We start from the raw sequence: 27,575 nt of genomic DNA, 5'->3' as shown, positions 1-27,575 counted from the left end.
CGGGATCCAACAGTGTGTGGATCGGTGCTACAATTTCCGTGCGACAAGATGAAGTGGGCTATTGAAAACACTGCGAATTTAATTGGGGATTATCACAATGCTCTGGAATTGCGGAATGTAACATTGAGTGATTGTGAAAAAACAGTAGAAAAGGAAGCATACGTTAAAATGGCCCCCAGAAAAATATGACTGCAGTGTCCACAAACTGAAGAAAATTAAAATGCGTTCAGCTTTCCACCGAGAGCACAAAAAATTCAGAAAATGAAAACTGGTGTTGCTTCTCCATTGACAGGAAATCTGTGGTTTGCATATAATCTACTTACCTTTCTTCTTGAAATCGATGCTCCAAACATCAGGTGACAATGAGGAACGTGAGGTGAATTGATTTTATGCTACTGTTTTGCTCTAATAAATGAAATAATTTAACTGCTTATGAACTGTTGTAAATAAAATTGTGATTTATTCAATGCCCACCGGGCTGAGTGGCTCAGACGGTTGAGGCGCTGGTCTTTTGACCCCAACTTGGCAGGTTCGATCCTGGCTCAGTCCGGTGGTATTTGAAGGTGCTCAGATATGTCAGCCTCGTGTCGGTGGCACTTAAAGGAATTTTTGCAGGCCTAAATTGCGGCACCTCGGTGTCTTCGAAAACCGTAAAAGTAGATAGTGTGACGTAAAGCCATTATTATTATTGTTATTATTATTATTATTATTATTATTATTATTATTATTATTATTATTATTATTATTATTATTATTATTATTACTATTCAGTTCCTGGTTTCATCCTCATTAGTACTGGCAATAGTTTGCACTAGAAATAAATAAATTAGAGGTAACTATTAAAATAGAATTTAATGACATCATAGTACTAACTACAACAACAACAATAATAAACTTGGCAATAATAAACTCAGTCCGGTGGTATTTGAAGGTCTTCTAGTAGACCTACGTCAGCTTCGTGTCGGTAGATTTACTGGCACGTAAAATAACGCCTGCTGAAACTAAATTCCGGCACATCGGCAAATCAGAAAACTGTAAAAGTAGTTAGTGGGACTTGAAGCCAATAACATTATTGTATAGTAATAACAAAGAACAATAATAATAATAGCAATCATAAATTCTACATATCAGTATATTATGGCATTTTCATGCCTATGGATTTCTCGTAAATACGTCACTTAATAGCATAACAACAAATGGTTCTCTTTTCTACACTGTTAACAGACAACAATTAATCTACTTTTTATTCGGATATCCTTCGCCGCTACTCTAATTACGCAGTCTTCCAACACTGTTTCATCATAGTCTTTTTCTTCCTCACCATGTATACTTATTGCCGGGCCCGTGGTGTAGGGGTAGCGTGCCTGCCTCTTACCTGGAGGCCCCGGGCTCGATTCCCGGCCAGGTGAGGGATTTTTACTTGGGCCTGAGGGCTGGTTCGAGGTCCACTCAGCCTACGTGATTAGAATTGAGGAGCTATCTGACGGTGAGATAGCGGCCCCAGTCTAGAAATCCAAGAATAATGACCAAGAGGATTTGTCGTGCTGACCACACGACACCTCGTAATCTGCAGGGCTTCGGGCTGAGCAGCGGTCACTTGGTAGGCCAAGGCCCTTCAAGGGCTGTAGTCTACTTATTGTCATAGTTGCTGCCAGTTATCTTTCATTCTCCTAGTATAAGTATTAGAAATGTGAACTATATGGGGGTAAAATGATCAGAATAGGGTCAGGATATTCTGCTTAAAACTAATACATTTTAATTTTTAAAAATATCATTAAATTCCAGTGAACAAGAAGTTTCTAATCTTCCTGTACCTCTAGGCATACAGATTCTGTCATGGTACATGACCTTCATCTGACAAAGTACTCCAAAAAAATCATCACTAATGGCTTTCGCCTCTTGAAAATTCCGACGTGGTTTGTTTGCCAAATGCTCCATGCCTTATCGAGCTTGGATCACTCTGCGCCATGCACTTTTCTGGGATGATTCGTGAGATGATAGGTTGAGAAATTCGAAACAAGGAAGTATAGCTGTCACCAGCCGGTCAAAGTCGAGTGAGGAACTGTTGTCTTGGTTGCCTTGATGGAATAACGTTTGTAGTTGGCAACAAGTCTCCACAAGTAACGCATGCTACACCCGGCAACACATGTAGCATTCCACATATTTTGTGCCCGACTGACAACAAGCCGCATGCTACAAGGAGCAACATTTGTTGCCAGCCACATGCTCCATGCCGCCCGAATGTTGCCTGAGTGGAATCCTGCCTAAAGTCACCAAGAAATATCCAGGAACCGTATATATATATATATAGCACACACACACACACACTCTCTCTCTCTCTCTCTCTCTCTCTCTCTCTCTCTCTCTCTCTCTCTCTCTCTCTTTCAGTGATTTTGAACTCTGGGCAAAAACAAACATGTTTAAAAAAGGGGTAACGAATGAAACTATAAAAAACTTTGAATTGCCACGGTTGGGAATGATATCAAGATTGAAGCCTGCAAAGTAGGAAGATCTGAAAAAGATGATTCCGTACCTGATGGGAGAAAACAAACCTTTTTACACTGAACTAACACAGTAGCCATGGTTTCAAGAACATGGTTTACGTATTAAAACTTTTAATATTTGTATAACAATTATAATAGTCTAAAGGAAACTACTTGTACACTACATTGTTTTCAAAGTATCAATTTTTTTCTACAAAAAAGTTTTCAGGAATACTACTTTTTAGTTAGGGCCTACTATTATTATGACTTGAGTACTTAGTTTTTTGTTTTATGAATAAAATTCATTTAAAAAAGATTTTCTCCTTTCTTTATCGAAATGTTATCCATACCTGTCGTTTGCTCACTCTGCTCTTGTATATTTTGCCTTTCATTATTGTGATACTTTAACGGCACTTAGCCCGGTTTTAATGGAACAGGGGTTGGCACATATCTCATTTCGTAAAATGTTCAGACAAAACCGGTAATTACAGTAATATTCCTTAGTTAACATTAAGCTTTCATGAGTGTTTATATTATAAGTGCTTCTGACTTTTTTTTACGCTTTTTTGGAAGAAAAATAAAAAACTGTGAAAATGACTTATGTTTTTTCTGTTTATCTCAGAACTTAGATTTTGGCACTTAGCCCGGTTTTTATATTCGGTCGACACATTACAATGGGAAAGTTAATATATTTTAATGTTTACAATTTAATAACTAATCAGGTACCTCATTTATGCCTTGAGGAGGTACTATGACTGATGATGCCCTCAATGAAGTGCGAAACATGTCTCAAATGGAATTAATAATAAATTCCAAAGTGTTTAAAAATGTATAATGTATTGAATAGGTGACACAATAAACCCTTTAGCATCCTACATTCAGTATCTTCAATACGGATTAACAATGATATTTATCACCTGCAACGCAGCTTTGTGCCGGAACGAGTGTGCTGGCCAGGTAGAGTCCATGATCGGCGGTTGGCAGTCTGGGTTCCACGAGCACGCTGTCCCCTTGTATGGGTTTCTCTATCTGTGCTGTAACCATCATCTTGCTGTTGGCTGCTATCACTTCGTTGCTGGCCATCGTTAATCACGCTACTCGAGGTTGCGTCCCTGGGCATTGGAGCATTACCTCTTGTTTGCCGAGCCACAACACACGTCCCACATCGACAGTCGCCTCCTGTTCCTGTAGCGCGTCTACTCCCAGGATGACCTCATCCGTGATGGTGGCTACGAAGGGCCAGAACTCGTAGGCGTCGTCCCAGCGTCAGTTGATGTAGCGCCTCCTTCAGGACAGGGATGGTGTCTCCTGAGGCCGTTTCCAGCATGTAAGGGGGGTTGGGTTCCCTCCCTGTCCGGCCTGGTGATGGTCAATCCCGCCCCCGTGTCTATCATGACCCGGCACGACCTTTCTCCGAGCCACACGTCGGCGACTCGGTGACCACATTTAGCGTGAGACGAGGGGACGGTAGTGACGGTGCCGACGAGCCCTTCTCCTTGTCGGCCCGTACTTGTTTCCCTGATGAGGGGTTGCCTCCATATGGCAGTTCCTTTGCAGGTGGCCACGCTCGCCACAGTTCCAACAGGTGATCTTGTTGGTGCGTCGGCGTTTCAGCGGTGGCATGTGTCGTTCTGTAACGGCGCAGGTCTCCGGCGCGTCCTCGCTTCTCACGGCTCGTATTCTTGGTGATGGTGCTGCTGTTCCCTTTACTGCCTCCATCCTCAGGGCTGAAGTCAGGGCCTCCCTGAGGTTATGTTGCTCACTGAGCATCAGCTTTTGACATATCTCAGTGGCACGCAGCCCATCAATGAATGTATAGGCTGCCTCCCGCTGAATGTGGTACTGAGGCAGTCCATCCAGAGCCTTGTGGGATAGCTGCTCCACATCTAGCACGAATTCCTGCAGTGTCTCATTAGCACGCTGGGTCCTCTTCCTTCCTCAGCTGGACTCGGTAGGCGGCTGCCAGCTGGTGGTCACCGCATCGGCTGTTGAGTTCTCTATCTCGTCGTAGAAGGTACCCGGCTGGAGGCTGTGTAGTACTTCCGCTGCTGGTCCTTGCAGTCCAGTGATTAGGTGCATGGCCCTCATCTGCGATGTCCAACTGTGCCCGCATACGGTCTCGAATTGGACCCGGAAGGTTGGCCAAAATGTTTTCCCGCTGAAGCACGGGCGTTTTACCTTTCTGGCGCTGGAACCGCTGTCGCTGCAGGGGGTCCTTGCACGGGTCTTCATGGCTGTCACTCTCAAATGTGGGGCACTTCTTCTTTCAGGTCTCGAACCCCTGACTCCACAACCTGCGGTATTTCTTTCACTTGTTTTTCAACCAGTTCCTGTACGTCCTGCATAATGTCACTCTTTAATTTTCTTTGAAGAGAGCGCATTTCCTGTTCTAATTTACCTTGTCCACCCTTGACTTCACTTGACTTGATTCCTGTTGTTCCTTGTGGAACATAGGGCATCAACAAAGCATCTCCATCTTTCCTGTTGCCAGCCAACCTCTTCACCTCTCTCCAGGTCTCCCCTTCTTCCATTGCCTCCATGTGTACAGATCTTCGCCACGTTTGTTTGTGCCTTCCTCTCCTCCTGTGGGTGGGGGTGGTAGAATTAACACCCACGGTATCCCCTGCCTGTCGTAAGAGGTGACGGAAAGGGGCCCCAGGGGCTCTGAACTTTGGAGCGTGGGCTGGCGACCATGGGGCCCTCAGTTGAGTCCTGGCATTGCTTCCACTTACTTGTGCCAGGCTATTCATTTGCATCTATCCTATACGACCTCTCTTGGTCAACTCTTGTTCTTTTCCAACCCTGACACTATTAGGTTTGCGAGGGCTAGGGAGTCTTATCATTTTCACACCCTTCGTGGCCCTTGTCTTCCTTTGGCCAATATCTTCATTTTTCAAAGTGTCGGATCCCTTCCATTTTTTCCCTCTCATTAGTGTTATATAGAGGATGGTTGCCTAGTTGTACTTCCTCTTAAAACAATAACCACCACCTCCTCCTTTTACCCTGCGGGTTCCAATCCAGTGCCTCTCTCTCAATGGCTTCATTCCCATTCCTCAATGCATGCACTATCCATTTCCATTTCCGCTGCTTTATCTGTAGGGTCATCTTGGTTTCACCCGTCCATCTCCATAGTTCATGACTGGAGATTACTTCTGGCCAGTAGATGTTTAGAATCTTCCTTAAAGCAGTTGACAAAAGTCTGCAACTTGGAGGTAATCACTTTAGTCACTTTCCAGGTCTCGGACCCATATAGTAGAACAGCCTTGACATTACTTCGAAAATGCGAAGTTTGTTCCTGATAGATATTTTGTTGTTCTTCCATACCAGATAGAGCCAAACAAAGGCACCATTTGCTTTTTGTATACGTTGAGAGACATCCTGTACTGCTCCTCTATCTTTGGTAACTACACTGCCCAAATAGGTGAAACTATCCACATCCTCTATATGTTCACCACTGAAGACAAATGGGTCTAGTTTGTTGATGTTCATCCATAGGGTCGTGTTCTTCTTTGAGTTGATAGTTAGTCCCACCTTTTTTCCTTCTTTTACCAAGTCTTCAATCTTCGATTGCATTTCACTGTGTGCCTCAGACAGTAGACGTGCCATATCAGCAAAGTCTAGCTCTTTTAACCTATTTGCCAATCCCCACTGGATACCACGTTTCACATTTCGCGTTACATTCCATAATACCACATCAGTCACCACCAGGAACATGGTTGGCGAGAGGATACAACCTTGACTTACTCCTGAATGTACAGATATAGGCTCAGATACATGGCCCTCATTAATGACTCTGCATGTATAATCACGGTATGTTTCTTGAATGAGGTTGGTTATTTGCGATGGCACTCCATACCGCTTCACTTCCACATAGCTTCTCTGTTGATCGAATCACAAGCTTTTTCGAAGGCGAGATGACCGCTCAGTACACTGCTCCAGAATTATCCTTAAGGTGTTTATTTGGTCTACACACGAGCGATTCGATCAAAAGCCTGCCTGTTCCCGTCGGAGCCTCAGGTTGATATACTCCTTAATTATGTTCATCAAAACCCTGGTAATTGAAAGAAGCGTAATGCCCCTCCAGTTGTTACAGTTTGACGTATCGCCTTCCTTTGTCAACACCAGCATCTGTCGGCATTTCTCCATTAACCCATATCTTCTCAAATAGCGGCTGCAACATATTTTCTGTGGTATCCATATCAACCTTCATGAATTCTGCTGGAATATTGTCAACTCCTGCTGCCTTACCAATATGCAACTCTCTCAATGCCCGCTTGATTTCCTCCACTGTTGGAATGCAGACCACTTAGGGTGGGTTTCTTCTTCTTCTTCATCGCATTCTCTCACATCTATTTACTCCTCCAAGGAGTGGTTTAACACTGCAGAGGAATGTTCCTGCCATAGCTTCAGTGATCCTCAGAGTTTGTTAGGAGGACACCATCTTTGTTTCTGACTGGATGTTTTTTCGCATCTGCTTCCTTGCCAAAACTCTAGTGATGGTATAGAGTTCTGTAAGATTTCCCTTTCTGGCTGCCTCCTCTGCTTGTTCAGATAGGTCATCCATCCATTTCCTTTGATCTCTCCTCACACTTCTTTTTACTTCCTTATCCTTCGCAGCATATTTCGATTGCAGTTCTGCTTTCCTTGCTCGTATCCCACATTTGTTCATTACTTCCTTTATCTCTTTCCTTTGTCTAATAATTTCCCATGTCTGGTCAGTCATCCAGTCTTTTTTCCTCCTGTCCTTAAAACCCAGGATATTTTCACTTACTTCAGTAAATACAGATCTAGTCTTCATCCATTTTTCCTGAATAGTTTCATCCTCCACCTCATTGAGTGCTTGGAATCTATCCTGAAGGCTTCTTTCACATTTCTGTCATCCCTTAGATTTCCAACATCATATTGCTTCCTTGTCTGCTCTATCCTTCACTTTTGAGCCTGGATCTTCATTCTAAAGGTAGCCACAACAAGATGGTGATCACTACCAATGTCTGCACATCTCTTGTTCCTCACATCCAACAACGAACTCCTCCCCATTCGTCCAATAGCCACATGATCTATCTGGTTTTCTGTCCTATGATCTGGTGATGCCCATGTCACCTTATGGCAGTCTTTATGTGGAAATATAGTACCACCAATAACCAAATCGTGGCTTGCACAGAAGTCCACAAACAGCTGTCCATTCTCCTTTTGTTCTCCTAAACCATGCCTCCCAATAATATGTTCAAGTCCTTCGTTGTCCTGTCCCACTTTTGCATTGAAATCTCCTCCAACTAGGATGATCCTTCCTTTTCTGTTTCTTAACCATTCTATTAAGATGTCCATAGAACGCTTGTTTGTCTTCCTCCTCCGCCGACTCCGTAGGCGCATAGCATACTATCAACACAACGTTTCTAATATTGGTCTTAAAACGTGCCACTATTATCATTTCCGTCACTGGGTACCACTTTACAAGGCTCCTCTTGGCCTCCTTATCGATTAATATACCTGCACCTCCATATCTTGCTCCGTCGCCCTCAGGTCTTCCAGGTTATACAAATGTAGCTCCATCATGGGTTGCCAATTCCCCAAACTCACTCCATCTCACCTCACTCAAACCTAGGATGTTCAGGCCATAACTCCTCATACATGCCTCTGCCTGTCGTAGCCTTCCACTTTCCCGCAGAGTCCTCACATTCCATAGCCCAATTTTCGTTAGCCTTTTTAAGCCAAAGGTTGTCATCTTTGGATCAGTCCGGTTTCTCATTGTTGATGTTTCTGTAATAAGGTAATTTAAGGTTGTGCGAGTTATTGGCCCACAGCACCCGACCTTGGTGATGGGGCTGCCACCTGCGCCTCCAAGCCTGCTGTTTTCTGTTGGGGGTAGTCTCCCTTAGCCTTTGAAGATCCCTCTTCACCACAAGGCAGTGGTTTTCCTCTTTATTTTACCCCAAGAGGAAGGGTTGTCTCCTCTGCCAACTTTGCCGTACCAAAGGTCAGTTTTTCCGCCTCAGTTGCTGTTAAGGATTTCACCAGAGCCCCGTTAGCTATTACTTTTCAGGGTTCCTGTAAAGCCTTCACAGCTACCGTAGCAATCTTGGGGCACACAAGGTCCCCTGCTGTACTTCACCCTTACAGGCTATCCCCTGCTTCGTACCGTTGCCCGTTCCCCACGACGTGGATGAGGGGTTCGACTTATGGGGGACTTGTCCACCCTTAAGTTCAGTTAATTCCAGTTTCAGTTCACTCTTGATTTCATCCTGTTTGTATGAGAGTTCAGTGAACTTATTGAGGAGAGCCTACTATTCACTAGAAATTCCTAGTTACGAAATTACTGATACCAATCGATCCCGATTCTGACACCAGTTGTGACGAGTTGGCGGGGTAGTAGGATAAATTAACTCTATAGACTGGTAGCTTCTATACTAAGATTTATTAACTAAGCATTAAACTACACAGAACTACATAACTTTCGCTCATACACACGGTTCGCACGCTCTCTACCTCTTCGTTTCTCACTTGTTCTCACACTACACAGTTTTACATTTACACACAAGGTAAACAGTCGCACGGCCACACGTTTTCTCCTTCACCGTCCGTCCGCAGTGTAGTATGCTAGTCCGACAATCACTGCAGCCACTCTCTGACAACTGATCTACACCAACCCCAGGCCAGTCACTCCTCCCTTATATACCCGCACCAGTCCTTCCAGAACAGTCCAGATGCTAGATGTATCCAGGCACTTCGTGAGCTGGAAGACTCCAGATTAATCGTAGAGTAATTTCCATAGTACTCTGCTGCGCTACCACCGACGGAAGCGAGAGGGGGCCAGTCTAGCACTTAAGTCTTGTTCGAGATTGGCGCGGTCGAAGCGTAAGCAGGTCGGCCGATACGGTGAGGCTCCCAGCCCGTAGCAAGTTGGCAGATGCTATAACCATTACAATATTTTCCGTTTTACTGAGGTGTAACATGATACATGTTACAGTTCTCGAATTCTCTGGCTAACCATGATATAGTCTGTTGGATATTATCCTGATTCCTAGATCATGTTCACGTATACTATAGTTGTTTGTGTTTTTTCTACCAAGAATTAGCATGGGCTAAAATGATCAGTGCAGAATTCTGTCAGCAGATTTCCTCTTTTGTTCCTTTCTTAGTTCCTATTTTCCTGCTACCTTACCTTCTTATCATTGACCTCCCACTGCATTCCAAACTCCCATCACTATCAATTTTTCATCTTCTGAACACTTCTAAATAGAATGACAAGTAATTAGATAGCTGACACTCTACTGTATCTGCAAATTACCAGCTTGACTGTTTAAATACACAACCTGTGTCTGAAAAGTTTGGTGAATGGTCTCATGAAATAAAGACAACGTAAGTTACACACAAAACTCCTGTACTGGCCTCCAAACTAATCTCCGTTAGTTACAACACACTTTTGACATCGACTGTAAAGCTGTTGGAAGCTGGCAGCGAATGCTTCTTTTGGAATCTCTCAGAGAACCCTTGTCACGCGTTGTTGGATATACCTGCTACACTGTCGAACCGGTGCCCTTTCAGGGCTAATTTAAGACGGGGGGACGAAAAAATCTGCCGGGGCCAAATCCGGAGAATACAGAGGGTGTGGAAGAACAGTCACCTGGCGTTCAGCGAGAAACTGGGTCACGCGGATCACGGTGTGCAGACGGGCATTGTCGTGGAGGAGCTTCCACTGTCCACTCTGGTGCAATTCAGGTCAAACCCGTCTGATGCATTGTAGCCATTTCAAAACTCCCTTGTAGAATCCCGTGGTAACAGGTGTACCCAGTGGTACAAATTCATGATGAATGACACCATTGCTGTCGAAAAAGGCGATTAACAATGTCTTAATCTTGGACTTTGTGCACCGACTTTTGTTGGGAGGCGGAGAAGATGCTGAATATCACGCCATCGACTGTCTCTTGGTCTCCAGATAATACTGGTCGCACCACGACTCGTCTCCTGTAATGATGTTTTTCAACACCTCCGAATTTTGGTCACAAACGTCAATGAAATATTCCGACGTTTCCGTCCGAGTTTGCTTCTGCTCGCCTGCCAGGTTGTGCGGTACAAACCGGGCACAAATCTTCCACTTTTTCAAATGTTTGTGAACAGTGGTCCTTGCGCTGTCCTTGCCTACACCCACTTCATCTGCTATCATTTTTAAGGACAGTCGCCGATCATTCGCAAGCATCTGTCGCACTCGTTCGATGTTGTCTCGAGATGTGCTTGTGGTTGGTCGACCTGAACGCGCCTCGTCCTCAACACCTTCCTTTCCATATCGAAAGTGTTTAAACCAGTCAAAAATGCACTTTTTACTCACTGCTTAAGCGTGGTAAACTTGCACTAACATTGCGTGTGTTTCCGTTGCCGTTTTGCCTAGGTGGAAGCAAAACTTCATGTTAATGCATTGCTCCACTTTGCACTCCATTGTGCAATGACACGAGTCCTCACACTGACTCCGTGCGATGTGTTGCAGCGTTCAACTCAGTTTAACTGTGTTGAGTTGACTGACAGGGGGCACTTGGTGTCATGTCTTGCAAAGCGTATGCGCGAGCGCATCGTCCGAACTAGCATGGTGTACAAACTAGGCGACCATTCACCGAACTTTTCAGACACAGGTTGTACTTAACCTCGTAGAATCTCATTATCTATTGTATCCGTATCCATTATTGTTGTTAAGGTACTCTTTGTCCTTTGGCAACCTGTAGCTGTTGTAGGAAGATTGTATAATAATAATAATAATAATAATAATAATAATAATAATAATAATAATAATAATAATAATCTTGTATATACTCGTATATTCCTTGAATTTCATCATCTGCTGAGCTAGCAAGCATATGGTTTGGTGTCTGTCTTTAAAACAGCAGCAACCATTTCACTTTTTGGTCTTGGTACCTTTCCCATGTCCTATTTCCTTACATATTTTAAAACCAACTACATTTCCCCTGCTTAGTCTTATGTTAATAATTCTTTATCGCCTAACCAGTAATTCTGCTCTTCCTCCCAGCACACCGTACTATTACATACTACATCTAACTTTCAGACTTAACATTTCACCCTCAGACTAGCAGAATGCTACTTTTTCACCTTTTTAATGCCTCCCTCTCTACCTTTTGTGTTGTCCCTACCTCAAGATCTGAGTGGGGAGGAAACCATCACTGATACATCATACAAATCATAGACAGTGAGCTGCATATCTATCATCAGGGAACATGGCTCTATTTACTGTTGGATTACCTAAATGCAACATTATCAACTTCACTAAGCCATTTTGAGTAAAATTACAAGACCACTTCTGTCAATCATCTAGATTGGCACTTTTGTTACATCAAAAAGGCTGCTGTCTAATTTCCTTAGGCCAATCATTAGTCTGATCTCTCGATAGATAGCCATCTGATATTACACCCGTGACTTGTCTGCTTCCTTTGTAACAACACACAAAGCTGCCTCATCACTGCAAGGTTTATACTGTTCAAGGGTGGACGTGGGGGAATACTCCAATAGCATTTAAAATTAAATTGCACATTGGTATGAGTACTGAATGGTATACAAGTATTTGAAAATAAGTTTTAAATCGCCCCCAATTATACACTGAATTTGAAAGAAGTCACTAAATTGATTATGTCCCTGAAGAAATCATTACATACCATTTTATTCCTAACAAGACACATTTATATATTCCTTAAAGTAAGCCTCCAAGATCTCTGCAAGAGAATATGCTTGAAGGGTTTCACTTGAATTATAAAGGCAGATGCTGTATGGAATCAAAACAGGAGCACACAATTTGTGCTGAGTGATGGAACAATTCTCCTGGAAATATTAAGCCCAAAGCTCTGTGTATGTTCATTCCTCAGCCGTAAGGTTGAAAATAACTCCCAACTTCAGAACCAGAACTAGCTACCGGCTTATGGGAAACAAATGTATCAGGTCAACAACAGGGAAAGACTTCCATGTATTCAGTCAGTCACTGCTGATCTGCATTTAAGGCATTCGCCCAGGTGGCAGATTCCCTATCTGTTGTTTTCCTAGCCTTTTCTTAAATGATTTAAAATTAAATTTCACATTAGTATGAGTGCTGAATGGTATACATAATTTGAAAATAAGTTTTAAATCGTCCCCAATTATACACTGAATTTGAAAGAAGTCACTAAATAGATTATGTCCCAGAAGAAATCATTACATACCATTCCTTTGTAGCAACACACAAAGCTGCCCCATCACTGCAAGGTTTATGCTGCTCAAGGGTGGACGTGGGGGAGTACTCCAATAGCATTTAAAATTAAATTGCACATTAGTATGTGTACTGAATGGTAATTTATTGGAAATTTATTGAACATCTCCCTTGGTAAGTTATTCCAATCCCTAATTCCCCTTCCTATAAACGAATATTTGCCACAATTGGTCCTCTTCAATTCCAACTTTATCTTCATATTGTGATATTTCCTACTTTTAAAGACACCACTCAAACTTATTTGTTTACTCCATCTCTCCACCGACAGCTCGGAACATACCACTTAATACCAATATAAATGGTCTGTTATTGGACATTATAAATTTTCCAGCTAACTCATTCCTGGTTGCCAGCGTTCGCCCCCATGTGCTAGGTTGGGCTCATCAGTTGGTACCTGGCACACCTACCAAAATGCATGGCTAGTGCATACCGTGGAGGCCACTGCATAGGCTATTTGGAACCACCAGCAGTGCCAATGCAATATGAGAGCCTTTGTCCCATCACCAAAAATTGATGCCTGCTTGGCCATCAGATGGTATAGATGTTGATTCCCATCTCTCTCTCTCTCTCTTAGTCCAACCCTTCGTAAGGGTGTAGTGGCATCACGTGACAATCCTTTTGGTGATCTTCCCCCTTGTGCTAGGTTGGGCTCATCAGTTGTTACCTAGCACACCTACCAAGACGCATGGCTAGTGCATACCATAGAGGCCACTGCGTAGGCTATTTGGAGCCACTGGCAGTGCCAATGCGAAACGCTGGCAACCGGGAATGAGTTATCTGGAAAATTTATAATGTCCAATAATGGACCATTTATATTGGTATTATAAATTTACTCATTCGGGACAAATATTTCAGATTCCCCATGCGAATCAACATCTATATCATAACATACCACTTGGTCGAGCAGCTTGTCTCCTTTCTTCCAAGTCTTCCCAGCCCAAACTTTGCAACATTTTTGTAACGCTACTCTTTTTGTCGGAAATCTCCCAGAACAAATCGAGCTGCTTTTCTTTGGATTTTTTCCAGTTCCTGAATCAAGTAATCCTGGTGAGAGTCCCATACACTGGAACCATACTCTAGTTGGGGTCTCACCAAAGACAAATATGCTCTCTCCTTTACATCCTTACTACAACCCCTAAATACACTCATAACTATGTGTAGAGATTTGTACCCTTTATTTACAATCATATTTTTGTGATTACCTCAATGAAGATCTTTTCTTATATTAATACCTAGGTATTTACAATGATCCCCAAAGGGAACTTTCACCCCATCAACACAGTAATTAAAACCGAGAAGACTTTTCCTATTTGTGAAATTCACAACCTGACATTTATCCCCATTTATCATCATACCATTGCCTACTGTCCATCTCACAACATTATCGAGGTCATTTTGCAGTTGCTCACAATCTTGTAACTTATTTATTACTCTGTACAGAATAACATCATCTGCATAAAGCCTTATCTCTGATTACTTCTTTACACATATCATTGATATATATAAGAAAACATAAAGGTCCGGTAATACTGCCTTGAGGAATTCCCCTCTTAATTATTACAGGAACAGATAAAGCTTCACCAACTCTAATTCTCTGAGTTCTTTTTTCTAGAAACAGAGCCACCCATTCAGTCACTCTTTTGTCAAGTCCAATTGCACTCATTTTTGCCAGTAGTCTCCCATGATCTACCCTATCAAATGCCTTAGACAGGTCAGTCGCGATACAGTCCAATTGACCTCCTGAATCCAGGATATCTGCTATATCTTGCTGGAATCCTACAAGTTGGGCTTGAGTGGAATAACCTTTCCTAAACCCAAACTGCCTTCTATCATACCAGTTATTAATTTTGCAATCATGTCTTATATAATCAGAAATAATGCTTTCCCAAAGCTTATATGCAATGCATGTCAAACTGATTGGCCTGTCATTTTCAGCTTTATGCCTATCACTCTTTCCTTTATATACAGGGGCTACTATAGCAACTCTCCATTCATTTGGTAAAGTTCCTTCTTGCAAGCAGTAATCAAACAAGTACTTCAGATATGGTACTATATCCCAACCCCATTGTCTTTAGTATATCCCCCGAAACCTTATCAATTCCACCTGCTATTCTAGTTTTCAACTTTTGTATCTTACTGTAAATGTCATTGTTATTATATGCAAATTTTAATACTTCTTTAGTATTATTAGTCACCTCCTCTATCTGGATATTATCCTTGTAACCACCAATCTCTACATACTGCTGACTTGAATACTTCTGCCTTTTGAAGATCCTTGCATACACACTCCCCTTATTCATTAATGATTCCTAGAATGCCCTTCTTGGAACCTGTTTCTGCCCTAAAGTACCTATACATACTCTTCCATTTTTCACTAAAATTTGTATGGCCACCAATTATGCTTGCCATCATGTTATCCTTAGCTGACTTATTTGCTAGATTCAATTTCCTAGTAAGTTCCTTCAATTTCTCCTTACTTCCACAGCCATTTCTAACTCTATTTTTTTCCAACCTGCACCTCCTTAGTCTCTTTACTTCCCTGTTATAATATAGTGGATCTTTACCAGTACTTACCACCTCTAAAGGTACAAACCTATTTTTACATACCTCAACAATTGCTTTAAATCCATCCCAGAGTCTGTTTACATTTTTATTTACTGTTTTCCACCTATCATAGTTACTTATTACAAACTGCCTTATGCTGTTTTATCAGCCGTATGGTACTGGCTAATAGTCCTAATTTTAATATCTTCCTTTCTTTCACATTTATTTTTAATTACCACAAAAACAGCTTCATGATCACTAATACCATCTATTACTTTGGTTTCTCTATAGAGCTCACCTGGCTTTACCAGCACCACATCCAGAATATTCTTCCCTCTAGTTGGTTCCATCACTTTCTGAATTAGGTGCCCTTCCCATATTAACTTATTTGCCATTTGTTGGTCATGCTTCCTGTTGTTCGCATTACCTTCCTGATTGACATTTGGTAAATTGAGATCACCCACTACAATCACGTTCCCTTCTTTATCGTTTCCCACATAGCTGATTATCTTATAAAATAATTCTGAATCAGTATCTGCGCTACCCTTTCCTGGTCTGTACACCCCAAAAACATGAAGTTGCCTATTATCTTTAGAGATGAGCCTTACTCCTAGAATTTCGTGTTTGTCATCTTTAACTTTTTCATAGCTTACAAATTCTTTTTTTACCAGAATGAATACTCCTCCTCCTACCATTCCTATCATATCTCTACGATACACACTCCAGTTCTATGAGAATATTTCTGCATCCATTATGTATCGTTTCCCAGCCATGATTCTACTCCTAATACAATATCTGGTAAGTATATATTTATTAAATTACTTAATTCTATTCCTTTCTTTACAATACTTCTACAGTTGAGCACTAACATTTTTATGTCATCCCTACTTGATTTCCAGTTCCCTGTTCCCTTAAGACTGCTCCCTAGGCCACCCTGTTTCCCTTAATGTATCTCCCTATAACCCTTCTAAACAAATTTCCTAACTTACATGTACCACTGCGGTTTAAGTGAAGGCCACCTGAGCGCAGTTCCCTATCTCCTACACGTGTCAAATGAACAATAAAGGGTATAACTTAAGATCAAACACTGTAATGTCTATTTCAGGAATAACTCTAAATTGTGATTAAATAGAAAGCATCATGTTACAAAGTTCCAGTGGCATCACTTTTTCCCCACAATTTTCTTTCATTTGTAGTATGTTCTTTCTGATCCCGCATGGGGACCAGAGTGAGAAAAGTCACCTTGTTTTTGTTTCACATCTGCACATAATCTAGCACTGTACAGCTTGGAGAGCCATTAATAGAACAGTCAATAACTTAGGAATATAGGTGATAGTGAAATTGAGAATCAAAATGGACTGGAATAAAGCTGGGCATGAGTATCAAGGATTGCCAAATATGTTTGTGTGAATTTGTAAATTCATAGTTGATTGAAGAATTGAATAGACACATTTACAGGCAGTATATGCATAATTTTATGGTAAACATATTTGTATTTTTCACATTCTTTGTATTTCTTTTCTGTTACAGGAGAATCCCTGTCAGCACCCTGTTGTTATTTTCCGTAATGTAAAGTTTGAAGACTTAGTGGCTCTAGTAGACTTCATGTACCAGGGTGAGGTAAATGTTGTTCAGGAACAATTGGGCTCCTTTCTCACTACAGCTGAATTGTTGGCTGTACAGGGATTGTCAGAAGGCAGTGCCAAGGATTCACAAACTGATAACAATAAAGAGGTTAGTTCATTTCAAAGTCCAGTGTTACAAATATTAACTGCCTTTATTACAATTAATCCTAACACTGAACTCTTGGAAAGCATGCAATGTGTGTTCTTATCTTTGTCTTCAACTCTGTTAAAAATTTACTCATTTAGTTCCAGAAACTTTTTTATCATGTTCTACAAACCTTGTGTGAAACTACCATCATTAAAATACAAGGTCCTACTGCACTACTTGAAATGTTGTTAATCTTCTCTTATTGATCTTTGGGATTTATTCACTTTACCTATCCAGGTCATGAAATTACTAAAGTATGAACATGAATATATATTAAAATTAACTAGATAATAAAATTCATGAAGCTGAATGATAAGGGTAGACACAGTAACAATGTATAATTAACATACATTATATACATTATTATTATAGACTGTTACGCCTTTCAGCGTTCAGTCTGAAAGCCTCTATGAATTTACTAAACTTGGCCACAATCCTCTATTTGCCACTGGTGCTGTGGCCTCATTTAGTTCCATACCTCTCATCTTTAAATCGTTAGAAACTGAGCCTAACCATCGTCGTCTTGGTCTACCTCTGCTTCTCTTACCCTCTATAACAGAGTCCATTATTCTCCTAGGTAACCTATCTTCCTCCATTCGTCTCACATGACCCCACCACCGAAGCCGGTTTATGCATACAGCTTCATCCATCGAGTTCATTCCTAAATTAACCTTTATCTCCTCATTCCGAGTACCCTCCTGCCATTGTTCCCATCGGTCGGTACCAGCAATCATTCTCGCTACTTTCATGTCTGTTACTTCTAACTTATGAATAATATATCCTGAGTCCACCCAGCTTTCGCTCTTGTAAAGCAAAGTTGGTCTGAAAACAGACCGATGTAAAGATAGTTTTGTCTGGGAGCTGACTTCCTTCGTACAGAATACTGGTGATCGCAACTGCGATTTCACCGCATTAGCTTTACTACACCTTGATTCAATCTCACTATATTACTATCCTGGGAGAACACAGACCCTAAATACTTGAAATTATCGACCTGTTCCAGCTTTGTGTCACCTATCTGACATTCAGTTCTGTTGATTTCTTACCTACTGACATCAATTTAGTCTTCGAAAGGCTAATTTTCATACCGTACTCACTGCACCTTTTGTCAAGTTCCAAGATATTAGACTGCAGGCACCGGGCAAGTTGGCCGTGTGGTTAGGGGCACATGGCTGTGAGCATGCATCTGGGAGATAGTGGGTTCAAATCCCACTGTCGGCAGCCCTGAAGATGGTTTTCCGCTGTTTCCCATTTTCACACCAGGCAAATGCTGGGGCTGTACCTTAATTAAGGCCACTTCCAGTTCCTTCCAACTCCTAGGCTTTTTCAATCCCATCGTCGCCATGAGACCTATCTGTGTCGGTGCGACGTTAAAAAAAAAAAAAAAAAGACTGCAGGCTTTCGGCACAATCTTATATTAAGACCAAGTCGTCAGCATAGGCCAGACTGCTTACTACATTTCCACCTAACTAAATCCCTCCCTGCCATTTTATACCTTTCAGCAGATGATCCACGTAAACTACTAACAACAAAGGTGAAAGATTACAGTCTTGTCTAATCCCTGTAAGTATCCTGAACCAAGAACTCATTCTAACATCAGTTCTCACTGAAGCCCAATTGTCAACATGAATACCTTTCATTGATTTTGATAATCTTCCATAGTCCCCCAGTTTGGCGAACATTTTTTCCCTGCGGACCCGTGTCATATGTTTTATCTAGATCTACGAAACATAAACACAACTGCCCATTCCTCTCGTAGCATTTTTCAATTACCTGGCACATACTGAAAATCTGATCCTGACAGCCTCTCTGTGGTCTGAAACCACACTAGTTTTCATCCAACTTCCTCTCAACGACTGATCACACCTTACCTTCCAAGATGCCAGTGTAAACTTTGCCTGGTATACTAATCAATGAGATACCTCAATAGTTGGTGCAATCCTTCCTGTTTCCTTGCTTATAGATAGGTGCAATTACTGCTTTTGTCCAATCTGAAGGTACCTTACCAACACTCCACACTAATTTTACTACTCTATGAAGCCATTTCATACCTGCCTTCCCACTATACTTCACCATTTCAGGTCTAATTTCATCTATTCATGCTGCATTATGAAAATGGAATTTATTTACCATCCTTTCCATTTCCTCAAGTGTAATTTCACCAACATCATTTTCCTCCTCCCCATGCGCTTGGCTGTTCTCAACACCACCAGGAAGATTTCCTTTTACGTGGAGAAGATTTTCAAAATATTCCCTCCACCTCTCCAGTGATTCCCTGGGATCTATTATGAGTTCACCTGAATTACTCAAAACACTGTTCATTTCCTTTTTCCCTCCCTTCCTAAGATTCTTTATTACTGTCCAGGAAGGTTTCCCTGCTCTTGACTTAGCCTTTCCAGGTTATTACCAAAATCTTCCCATGACTTTCTTTTTGAATTGAACAACTATTTGTTTTGCTCTGTTTCTTTCATCTACATACAAATCCCTGTCTGCCTCGGCCCTTGTTTGGAGCCATTTCTTATAAGCCTCCTTTTTACGCTTACAAGCTGCTCTCAGTTCGTCATTCCACCAAGATGTTCACCTTGTCCCATCTTTACACACAGTTGTTCCTAGGGATTCCCTCGCTGTTTCTACTACAGCATTGCTGTATGCCACCCATTCTTTTTCTATGTCCCAAACCTGCTTAATGTCTACTGTTCGAAACTTCTCACTAGTCGTATCCATGAACTTCTGTCTAATTTCCTTGTCCTGGAGATTTTCTACCCTTATTTGTTTGCAGACAGATTTCACTTTCGCTACCCTAGGCCTAGAGATACTTAGTTCACTACAGATCAGATAGTGGTCTGTATCATCGGAAAATCCCAGGAAAACTCGTACATTCTTAACAGATTTCCTGAATTCGAAGTCGGTTAAGATAGAGTCTATTATGGATCTGGTACCCCTAGCCTTCTATGTGTAGCGGTGAATAGCCTTATGCTTGAAGAATTTATTCATAACTGGTAAACCCATACTAGCACAGAAGTCTAGCAAACGCTTCCCATTCCCATTAACTTCCATATCTTCCCCATAATTACCATCACCCTTTCGTATCCTTCAGTTCTGTTTCCAACTCTCACATTGAAATCGCCCATTAGCATTATTCTATCCTTGGTGTTGACCCTGACCATTATGTCACTCATTGCTTCATAAAACTTGTGAACTTCATCCTCGTCTGCACCCTCACATGGTGACTACACTGAGACAATTCTTGTCCTAATTCCTCCAACTGACAAATCTACCCACATCATTCGCTCATTTACATGCCTATTAGAAACAATGTTGTGTGCAGTGGTATTCCTGATAAACAGCCCATCCCCATACTCTGCCCTTTCCTTTCGAATACCCATCAAGTACACTTTATAATCTTGTATCTCTTCCTCATTATCTCCTCTTACCCAAATATCATTTACTCCTAGCACATCCAGATGCATCATCTTAGCTGACTCAGCCAGTTCTACTTACTTTCTTCGATAAGCCCCATTAATATTGATAGCAGCTCCCCATCGAATTCCATTTTGTTCGCCAAGTTGTTTCCAAGAACTCCCTCGCCTGTCAAATGGGAGTGGGACTCCCCCATTACTCCCATAGGTCTGAGGCTTGCTTAAAATGTTCTGAGCTCGGTAAATTCATGAAGCAGGATGCTACCCTACTTGCACATAGTCCAAGTGAGGATCTCGTCTCTAACGGGTTATGGACCACCGGTGGATTGTATAGTCCTAGTCGCCTGAGCACAAGGAGGGCCATGACTCAGAATATGTCCGAGACGCCCACTCCCATTCCATAGCAACTGGTATCCCGAGTCTTAGGACCATTTACTAGGCCACTCAGCCGTTGCCCATGGTTCACGAACTAGGACGTGACTACAGTAACCCACACCATGTACCATGTGTTACAAAACCCAGAATTCAGCAGTCTGGATAGCTTTGTCAGTTTCTGTTAATGGGTAATCTAGCTCTTCACAAATCAAAAATTGTTCTGTATCCTGCAGGTTTCCACAAACGTAGAGTTCATATGTAGTTATTTAGCCCCACCTTTTAAGTTTGATTTTACATTGAGAGGTACAAATTCTGAGTCTGCAGAACCTTCCACCTGGTAAATGGTAGGTTATAACCATCAGCATGTTCCTCTTTGACATTCCTCCCGTGACCTTGTGCGGAATTATGCCACAGGTCTACTGGGTGAATTCCAGGTGACGACCGAATTTGCTGTGTCGTCCGCAAAATGCTTTTGCTCAATCTTGGCCTCGAGGGTTGAGGTATCTGGATATGGGATGACAAGGGTAGTTTTTCTTCTTCTTCCTCTTCTTCTTCTTCTTCTTCTTCTTGTTCTTGTTCTTGTTCTGATGCTGCTGCCGCCGCCGCCGTTTTCTGTATAACGTTGGGAGTTGCTATGCCCATCATGTGGTAAAGTTTATTGACATGAGTTGGTCTGAAGCAGTCTGTTACAGTATGCCCTGTTTCTTTTAGAACAATATCAAATTGTCTTGCACGAGCAGAATTTCACCAGACTGGTGCAGAGTATTCAGCAGTGGAGAAACGTAAAGCAAGAGCAGATGTGCGGAGAACATTTGTAGTACCAGTAATTTTCTGTATGATGATGTTCCGGGCAGGGTCTTGTGTATTCGCAGTGGGTTTTGAATGAGAGGGTGCAATCCAGGTTTACTTCCAGGTATTTTGGAGTATTTCAGTGGGGTAGAAGTTTACCTCCCCAGGTTATGCTCGGCTTTCTCCAGGCACCTCTGTTTCTCAGGTAGAACGCACAGACTTGAGTTTTTCTTGGGTTAGGCTGTGGATAGTTTGTATCGTAATGCACAGTTAGATCTTCAAGCACTGCTGACAATTTTTGTTTCTACCTCCTCAAAGATTTCGGCTTGAACAGCAGTGACTGTATTGTCTGCATAAACAAACACCTTTGTATCAGACCTAATCAGCTAGTTGCTCGTACAACAATGGAACCAGTAGGCTGTCTTCAGGAAGGCCATTTTTCTGAGTTCTCTAATGTCTCGTCCTGTTGTCCAAAGTGACAAGGAACCATCAGTTCAGCAATAAATTCTGAGCGAGTTGCATAAAGCGGTAATTTTTTGTGTTGATGTATATATTTATAATCAGTTTCCTATTTATTGACAGTATCACAGGCCACAGTAAGGTTTTTAAATGCTAAACCTGTGATTTGCCGAGTTTCATAACCATCTTTGTTCTGTTAGGTTGAATATTTGGACGCAGCACATTCTTCCTGGACGGAAGCCTGACTCTTGGTTGACGAGTGTTTGGTTGATGGACTCTTGATATTTGATTGAAAACCATTCTCTCCAACACTTTGTAGAGATGTCAGAGTAGTGGCAGTGGGTGGAAGTTTTTGGGTATGTAAGTTCTTGTTGTGCCATATCTTTGGTATCTGCAGTCTTGGAACACAAGCGTTCATTAAATTTAAAATCCTCTCCATCGTGTGAGGCTCAAACATTTTTTGGGATCAAGATATTAGATACAACCAATTTCTTCAGAAACCGGGTCTAGGTTAACAACATTACTTAACGATGGCTAACGCTAATAATTCGGAATGTTTGGAATTCTAAAATTTTCTAGCCACTTACCTAGAGGGCATTATTAACAAATTGTTTAATAACTTATACATTATAGGTCACTCCAAGTTTATTCATTTATGATAGTGCTTATCTGTCTTAGGTAATAGAAACTCATCCATTACTTTAATGCATTAGCATCGTGATCACAATGATTGAGTATGGTTAGTGATAAGGATCATGCAACTTCGAAGTTTGCATTGGAGAGATGATGGGTTCAAAACCCTCCGTGAGTAGCTCTGATGATGGTTTTCCATAGTTTTTCATTTTCTTATCAGACAAATGTACCTTAATTGAGTTCACGGCTACTACTTTCTTAGACCTATCATAACTGTAAACCTACTTTTGTTAGTATGACATGAAATAGTGAAAAAAAAAAAAAAAAAAGTATTTTTTGACTACTTTATGTTCTATTTTTGTTCTAGCCGGAATGTCCAGATTCTCCTGTTGCTCCGCCTGAGCCTGAAGTTCAAATGAGTAATAATACTCATGGTCAGAAACAGAAATCAACTAGCTCTCCAGTATCTTTCTTCCCAGTAGATACCTCAGATTCTCCTAGTGTGAAACGCCGCAAGTGGAGCAGTTTGAGTGCGACAGTTCCAAAAAGTAGTGCAGTTAGTGTTAAAAAAGACAGTGACGGTGATAGACGATCCCAGCCTAGTCCTGATCCTGTGGAAATAATACCAGTTGTTCAGAACTTAAAGATGGAACTGCCTGACTACGGGGATCAAGAGCAAGATGCGTCCTCATGTAGTTACAGTGATTCTAATCAAGGTGGACCTCCCCTATCACAAATGTTGCCTCTCTCTAGTGCATCTACTTCGGCAGATGGAGGAAAGCAAGAACCACCAGACCTTTACAGTTCCAGTTCAAGAGATGCCACCATGCCTCCATCTGCAGAGAGTCTGGCTGCATCGGACCTCAGTGAGTAATTATCATTTGCCTCAGTGAAGATTCTAATTAACCCTGGAGAGGGCATGTCGTGGTTGTTTTTGTTTATAGTTTTTAACGTAGCGGGCCGCTAGCTTCAGTCTCCTCAGTACCTTAGATTGGACCCGTCCACTATCAGTATGGGTAAATAATTCACCCCTCATGCCCCTCAGTTTCAGCCTAAGTGCATTGCTTGAGGTACCCGGTCTAAAACTTCTGGCGTGCCCCATGACGTATGCATGTTTATGAATTAAGTTTTACTTTATTTTTTCAATTAATATAGGAATAATGTGTCAGTTTTGTTTTATTTTTGTGTAAAATAGTGCCTTCGTATATAGTGAAGTCCAACGCATCATCGATAGAAACAGGGAAAGGGAAATCAAAAGACTTATAAAAAACGTTATTCAGTTTCACGCACAAGCAACTGTTGGCCAATGACCACTTTTTATACTATCTTGAACTTTACTTGAATTAATTCGTATATTATGTACAAGCATGTGAAAGGTAACTTTAACATTCAAAGGCGTAATTATTTGAAAGAACTAAACCAACAGCTATGCGTAAGATATTTACAAGAACGGTATTCAAACTCTCTCAACGGGCTAAAAAAAGGAACATTTGCTAAATGTTAGGATTGTCTGAAGAAGAGCAGCCCTCTGCAGCTCTACTAGAACTAGAAGGGCCTGCAACAGGAAAAAAAACCCCACACAAACAGAGAAACCAAGACTAGGTGCCGTGTATGCCAGTGACATATCTACAAAGAACACTCGGCGTTGACATGTGTTTGGTGCAGTGCGGAAAATCAAGAATCTAATGATGAGGCAGAACGAATGTCAATTGTTTAACATCCGATTTTTGTATTGTCAAAATACCTTTGAACATTACAAGTTCGTGCAAAATTATTTACTAGTCCTGTAACATTAAAAATAGTTTTTGCTTAATTTGTGCTATTATTTCATGACCCGGTCTAAAACACTGTACGCGCCTCCTCACAGGATTATTTTTATGAGCCCTTTCCAGGGTTAAAATTATAAACATTGTTTTTTGTTGTCAGCAATTTTGTAAATTTGTGATATATTTTTGTTTGTTTGGAGGTTTGACTTCAGATTTGTTAAATGGCTGTGTATTCTCATTAGGTGGATAATAGCGTAGAATATTTATAGTTCTTCTATCTCATGTGCCATTCGTAGTCCACCAGATGCCGTCATTTATGCAAATATTCTTCATTCTTATGCCAGGTGAAAAAGCTGTTTTGGCTTTGTGGATGTCTATACATTCCTCAATATTATTTAACAAGACATCCTCTTGCATCCAACTCCATGACAACCCTTGATTTTCTCTTGTAATATAAGGTGTCAAATATGGTATTTATTCCTTCACATAATGTGACTAAATTATTCCAGTTTCTGATATTTTTTCCTATTTTTGTAACTCTTATCCCGTTACTCTTTGTAATAATTCAAAATCTGAGAGATAGGAGCCACATTTTGAAAGCTTCAAGCTACCTTCATCATCATTTTTTTATTTCTTTAGTTATTTAATTAATTATTAGATACAGCCTATGGAGGGCCATTGTGCACTAATTATTTATTTACAGAGTTTACGCCCACATTGGAGCACTTAAATCAGACTACAACAAATTTGTCTTCCTTTTCTTCTCCCAAAAAGTCTTGAGTCTGGTTGACCTGGTTGCCCTCTCCGCATCCGTTATAACATATTGTTTCCTCTGTACAGTGGTCAGAGGAAGCCTGATGCATTTATTCTTCAAAATACTTTTCTCGCCTCTGTTTTCTGTGGTTTGCATGTTAATATTCAACTCCTCCAAATCACTTTGAACTTCTTTAAACCAATTGTTTTTTGATTTACTATTCCAAAAGTAATTAAATAATTGTTTTAAAACTCTGTTATCATAATACCAATATAATGGTCCGTTATTGGACATTATAAATTTTCCAGCTAACTCATTGTTGGTTGCCTGCGTTTCGCCCTCGTGTGCTAAGTTAGGCTCGTCAGTTGGGACTTAGCACACTACCCAAGACGCAAGGCTAGTGCATACCTTGGAGGCCACCAAAGACTTTAATATTACTTATCTAGACTCACAGAGCGCGCTGATGCTATGCGGAATATTGAACACTTTCGCGCATCGCCATGTTGCGGGCGCTTCAGCTTCGAATGCATGGCTAGCACGTGGTAAAGTTACAGACCCTTGCATGTTTTCAATTTGAATCATGCCTGCCAGTGGATCTGTTTTAATATTATATGTGACGGAGTGATAATATATTGTCAAATATTTTCAAGGAATGTGGGAGCTGATACATTAAGTTACAGTACAGTAGTTTCGGCAATATTAGGCCTAAAGTTAGGCCTTACCTGTGGAATGGAAAGATATTCACGAAGGTGAATTCGTGTGCAGCCTTCATTTGTACAGGTTGCTATCGGGAGGGATCTGGTATTTCTTTTCACATGTGAGTAGAAATTGAACAGTCATAAAATAACTTTCATTTACCAACTAAACAGGTTATAGGGTGGTTGATTCAGAGAACGCATGGACATGAAATTTACAATATTTAGGCTTCTTTTTTGTTTGCCTTTTTCCAATTCATCGGAGATGATTGTTTAGAACTAAACAGCTGTTCTGAAAAAGGGTATATATTTTTCACACAAACTGTGAAATGAAATGTCGTATGGCTTTTAGTGCCGGGATATCAAAGGACGGGTTCGGCTCGCCAGGTGCAGGTCTTTCTAATTGACTCCTTTAGGCTACCTGCGCGTCGTGATGAGGATGAAATTATGATGAAGACAACACATACACCCAGCCCCCGAGCCATTGGAATCAACCAATTAAGGTTAAAATCCCCGACCTGGCGGGAATCGAACCCAGGACCCTCTGAACCGAAGGCCAGTACGCTGACCGTTCAGCCAACGAGTCGGACCACACAAACTGTGTTGCGGTATTGCAAATTTGATCAACCTGGGCCTAGAATCTGTAAGATATGATTGATACAACTTGATAAAACCTTTTAATATTAGGGTAAGGTACTGCATCAAATTATCAATTATCCTAAAAAAATGATTTATTAGTATCGTATGTCTTAATTTCTCCAATTTTTCACACTTGCTTTATAATAAAAGAATACAATTGTTAATATGCTATTTCAGAAAAATCTGACAATATAAAGTCTAAAAGCTCATTAAAATCTTGTCAATCCTAGTCTGCAGTAGAAAACGCTAATCGAAATAACTGTTCACTATGATATTAATCGTTTTGTTTGCAAGTACTTTACTTTCAGTTTAATCTATTTTCTTTCTGGTGTAATCATGGTGCTCATATTAGAGAAAAATTAGAACGCACTTTCACTTTTTATGTGCTCAGATAATGTTAGTTCAGAATGAGTTTGTAAAAGAAGTAATATTTAAGAAAATATTATGAGGAGGGTTTTACATCTTAAATGATAACGTTCTTACTTAAACCTAACCGGGCGAGTTGGACGTGCGGTTAGGACCACGAAGCTGTGAGCTTGCATCCGAGATATAGTGGGTTCGAACCCCACTGTCGGCAGTCCTGAAGATAGCTTTCCGTGGTTTCCCATTTTCACGCCAGGCAAATGCTGGGGCTGACTTTAATTGCTTGTTGTTTAAAGGGGCCTAACATCGAAGGTCATCGGCCACGGGCTCTTCCTTCTCATTCCTGGCCTTTCCTATCCCATCGTCACAATAAGACCTATCTGTGTCGGTACGACGTAAAGCAAATTGGTAAAAATAAAACTTAAGCCTAAACCATGCAGAGATATTCATTTCATTTTAAGAAATACGCAATAGAAGACCAGCACTAGTGTAACAAATGTCAGGCAGCATTTACCTATATCCAAATCACACAATAATGATAACTTAACTTCTGCTCATCCAGTTCTGTTATTTTATATCCAAATCAAACAAAATCCCATGGCACAACAGGCCCGAAAGGCCATGGCCTAACAAGGGACCGATGCTC

The 27,575-nt window shown here is 41.2% G+C and overlaps 1 protein-coding gene across 33 annotated transcripts in view; it reads left to right on the top strand.

The window, feature by feature from the left end:
• LOC136877263 (protein bric-a-brac 2) overlaps positions 1-27,575 on the top strand; it is a 395,003-nt gene that overhangs the window by 97,700 nt on the left and 269,728 nt on the right. For all 33 annotated transcript variants that reach the window (XR_010860746.2, XR_011018587.1, XR_010860747.2 and 30 more), the window contains 2 exons: positions 16,795-16,998; positions 23,080-23,578. Coding sequence is in view for 30 of the 33 variants with exons in the window: in XM_067151145.2 (XP_067007246.1) it covers positions 16,795-16,998; positions 23,080-23,578 (703 nt within the window). In the remaining 3 variants the exon portion in view is untranslated. The remainder of the gene's footprint in view (positions 1-16,794; positions 16,999-23,079; positions 23,579-27,575) is intronic.

This window comes from Anabrus simplex, chromosome 7 (genome assembly GCF_040414725.1).
Source record: "Anabrus simplex isolate iqAnaSimp1 chromosome 7, ASM4041472v1, whole genome shotgun sequence".
NCBI lineage: Eukaryota > Metazoa > Arthropoda > Insecta > Orthoptera > Tettigoniidae > Anabrus > Anabrus simplex.
This window is presented reverse-complemented; position numbering and strand designations above follow the sequence as displayed.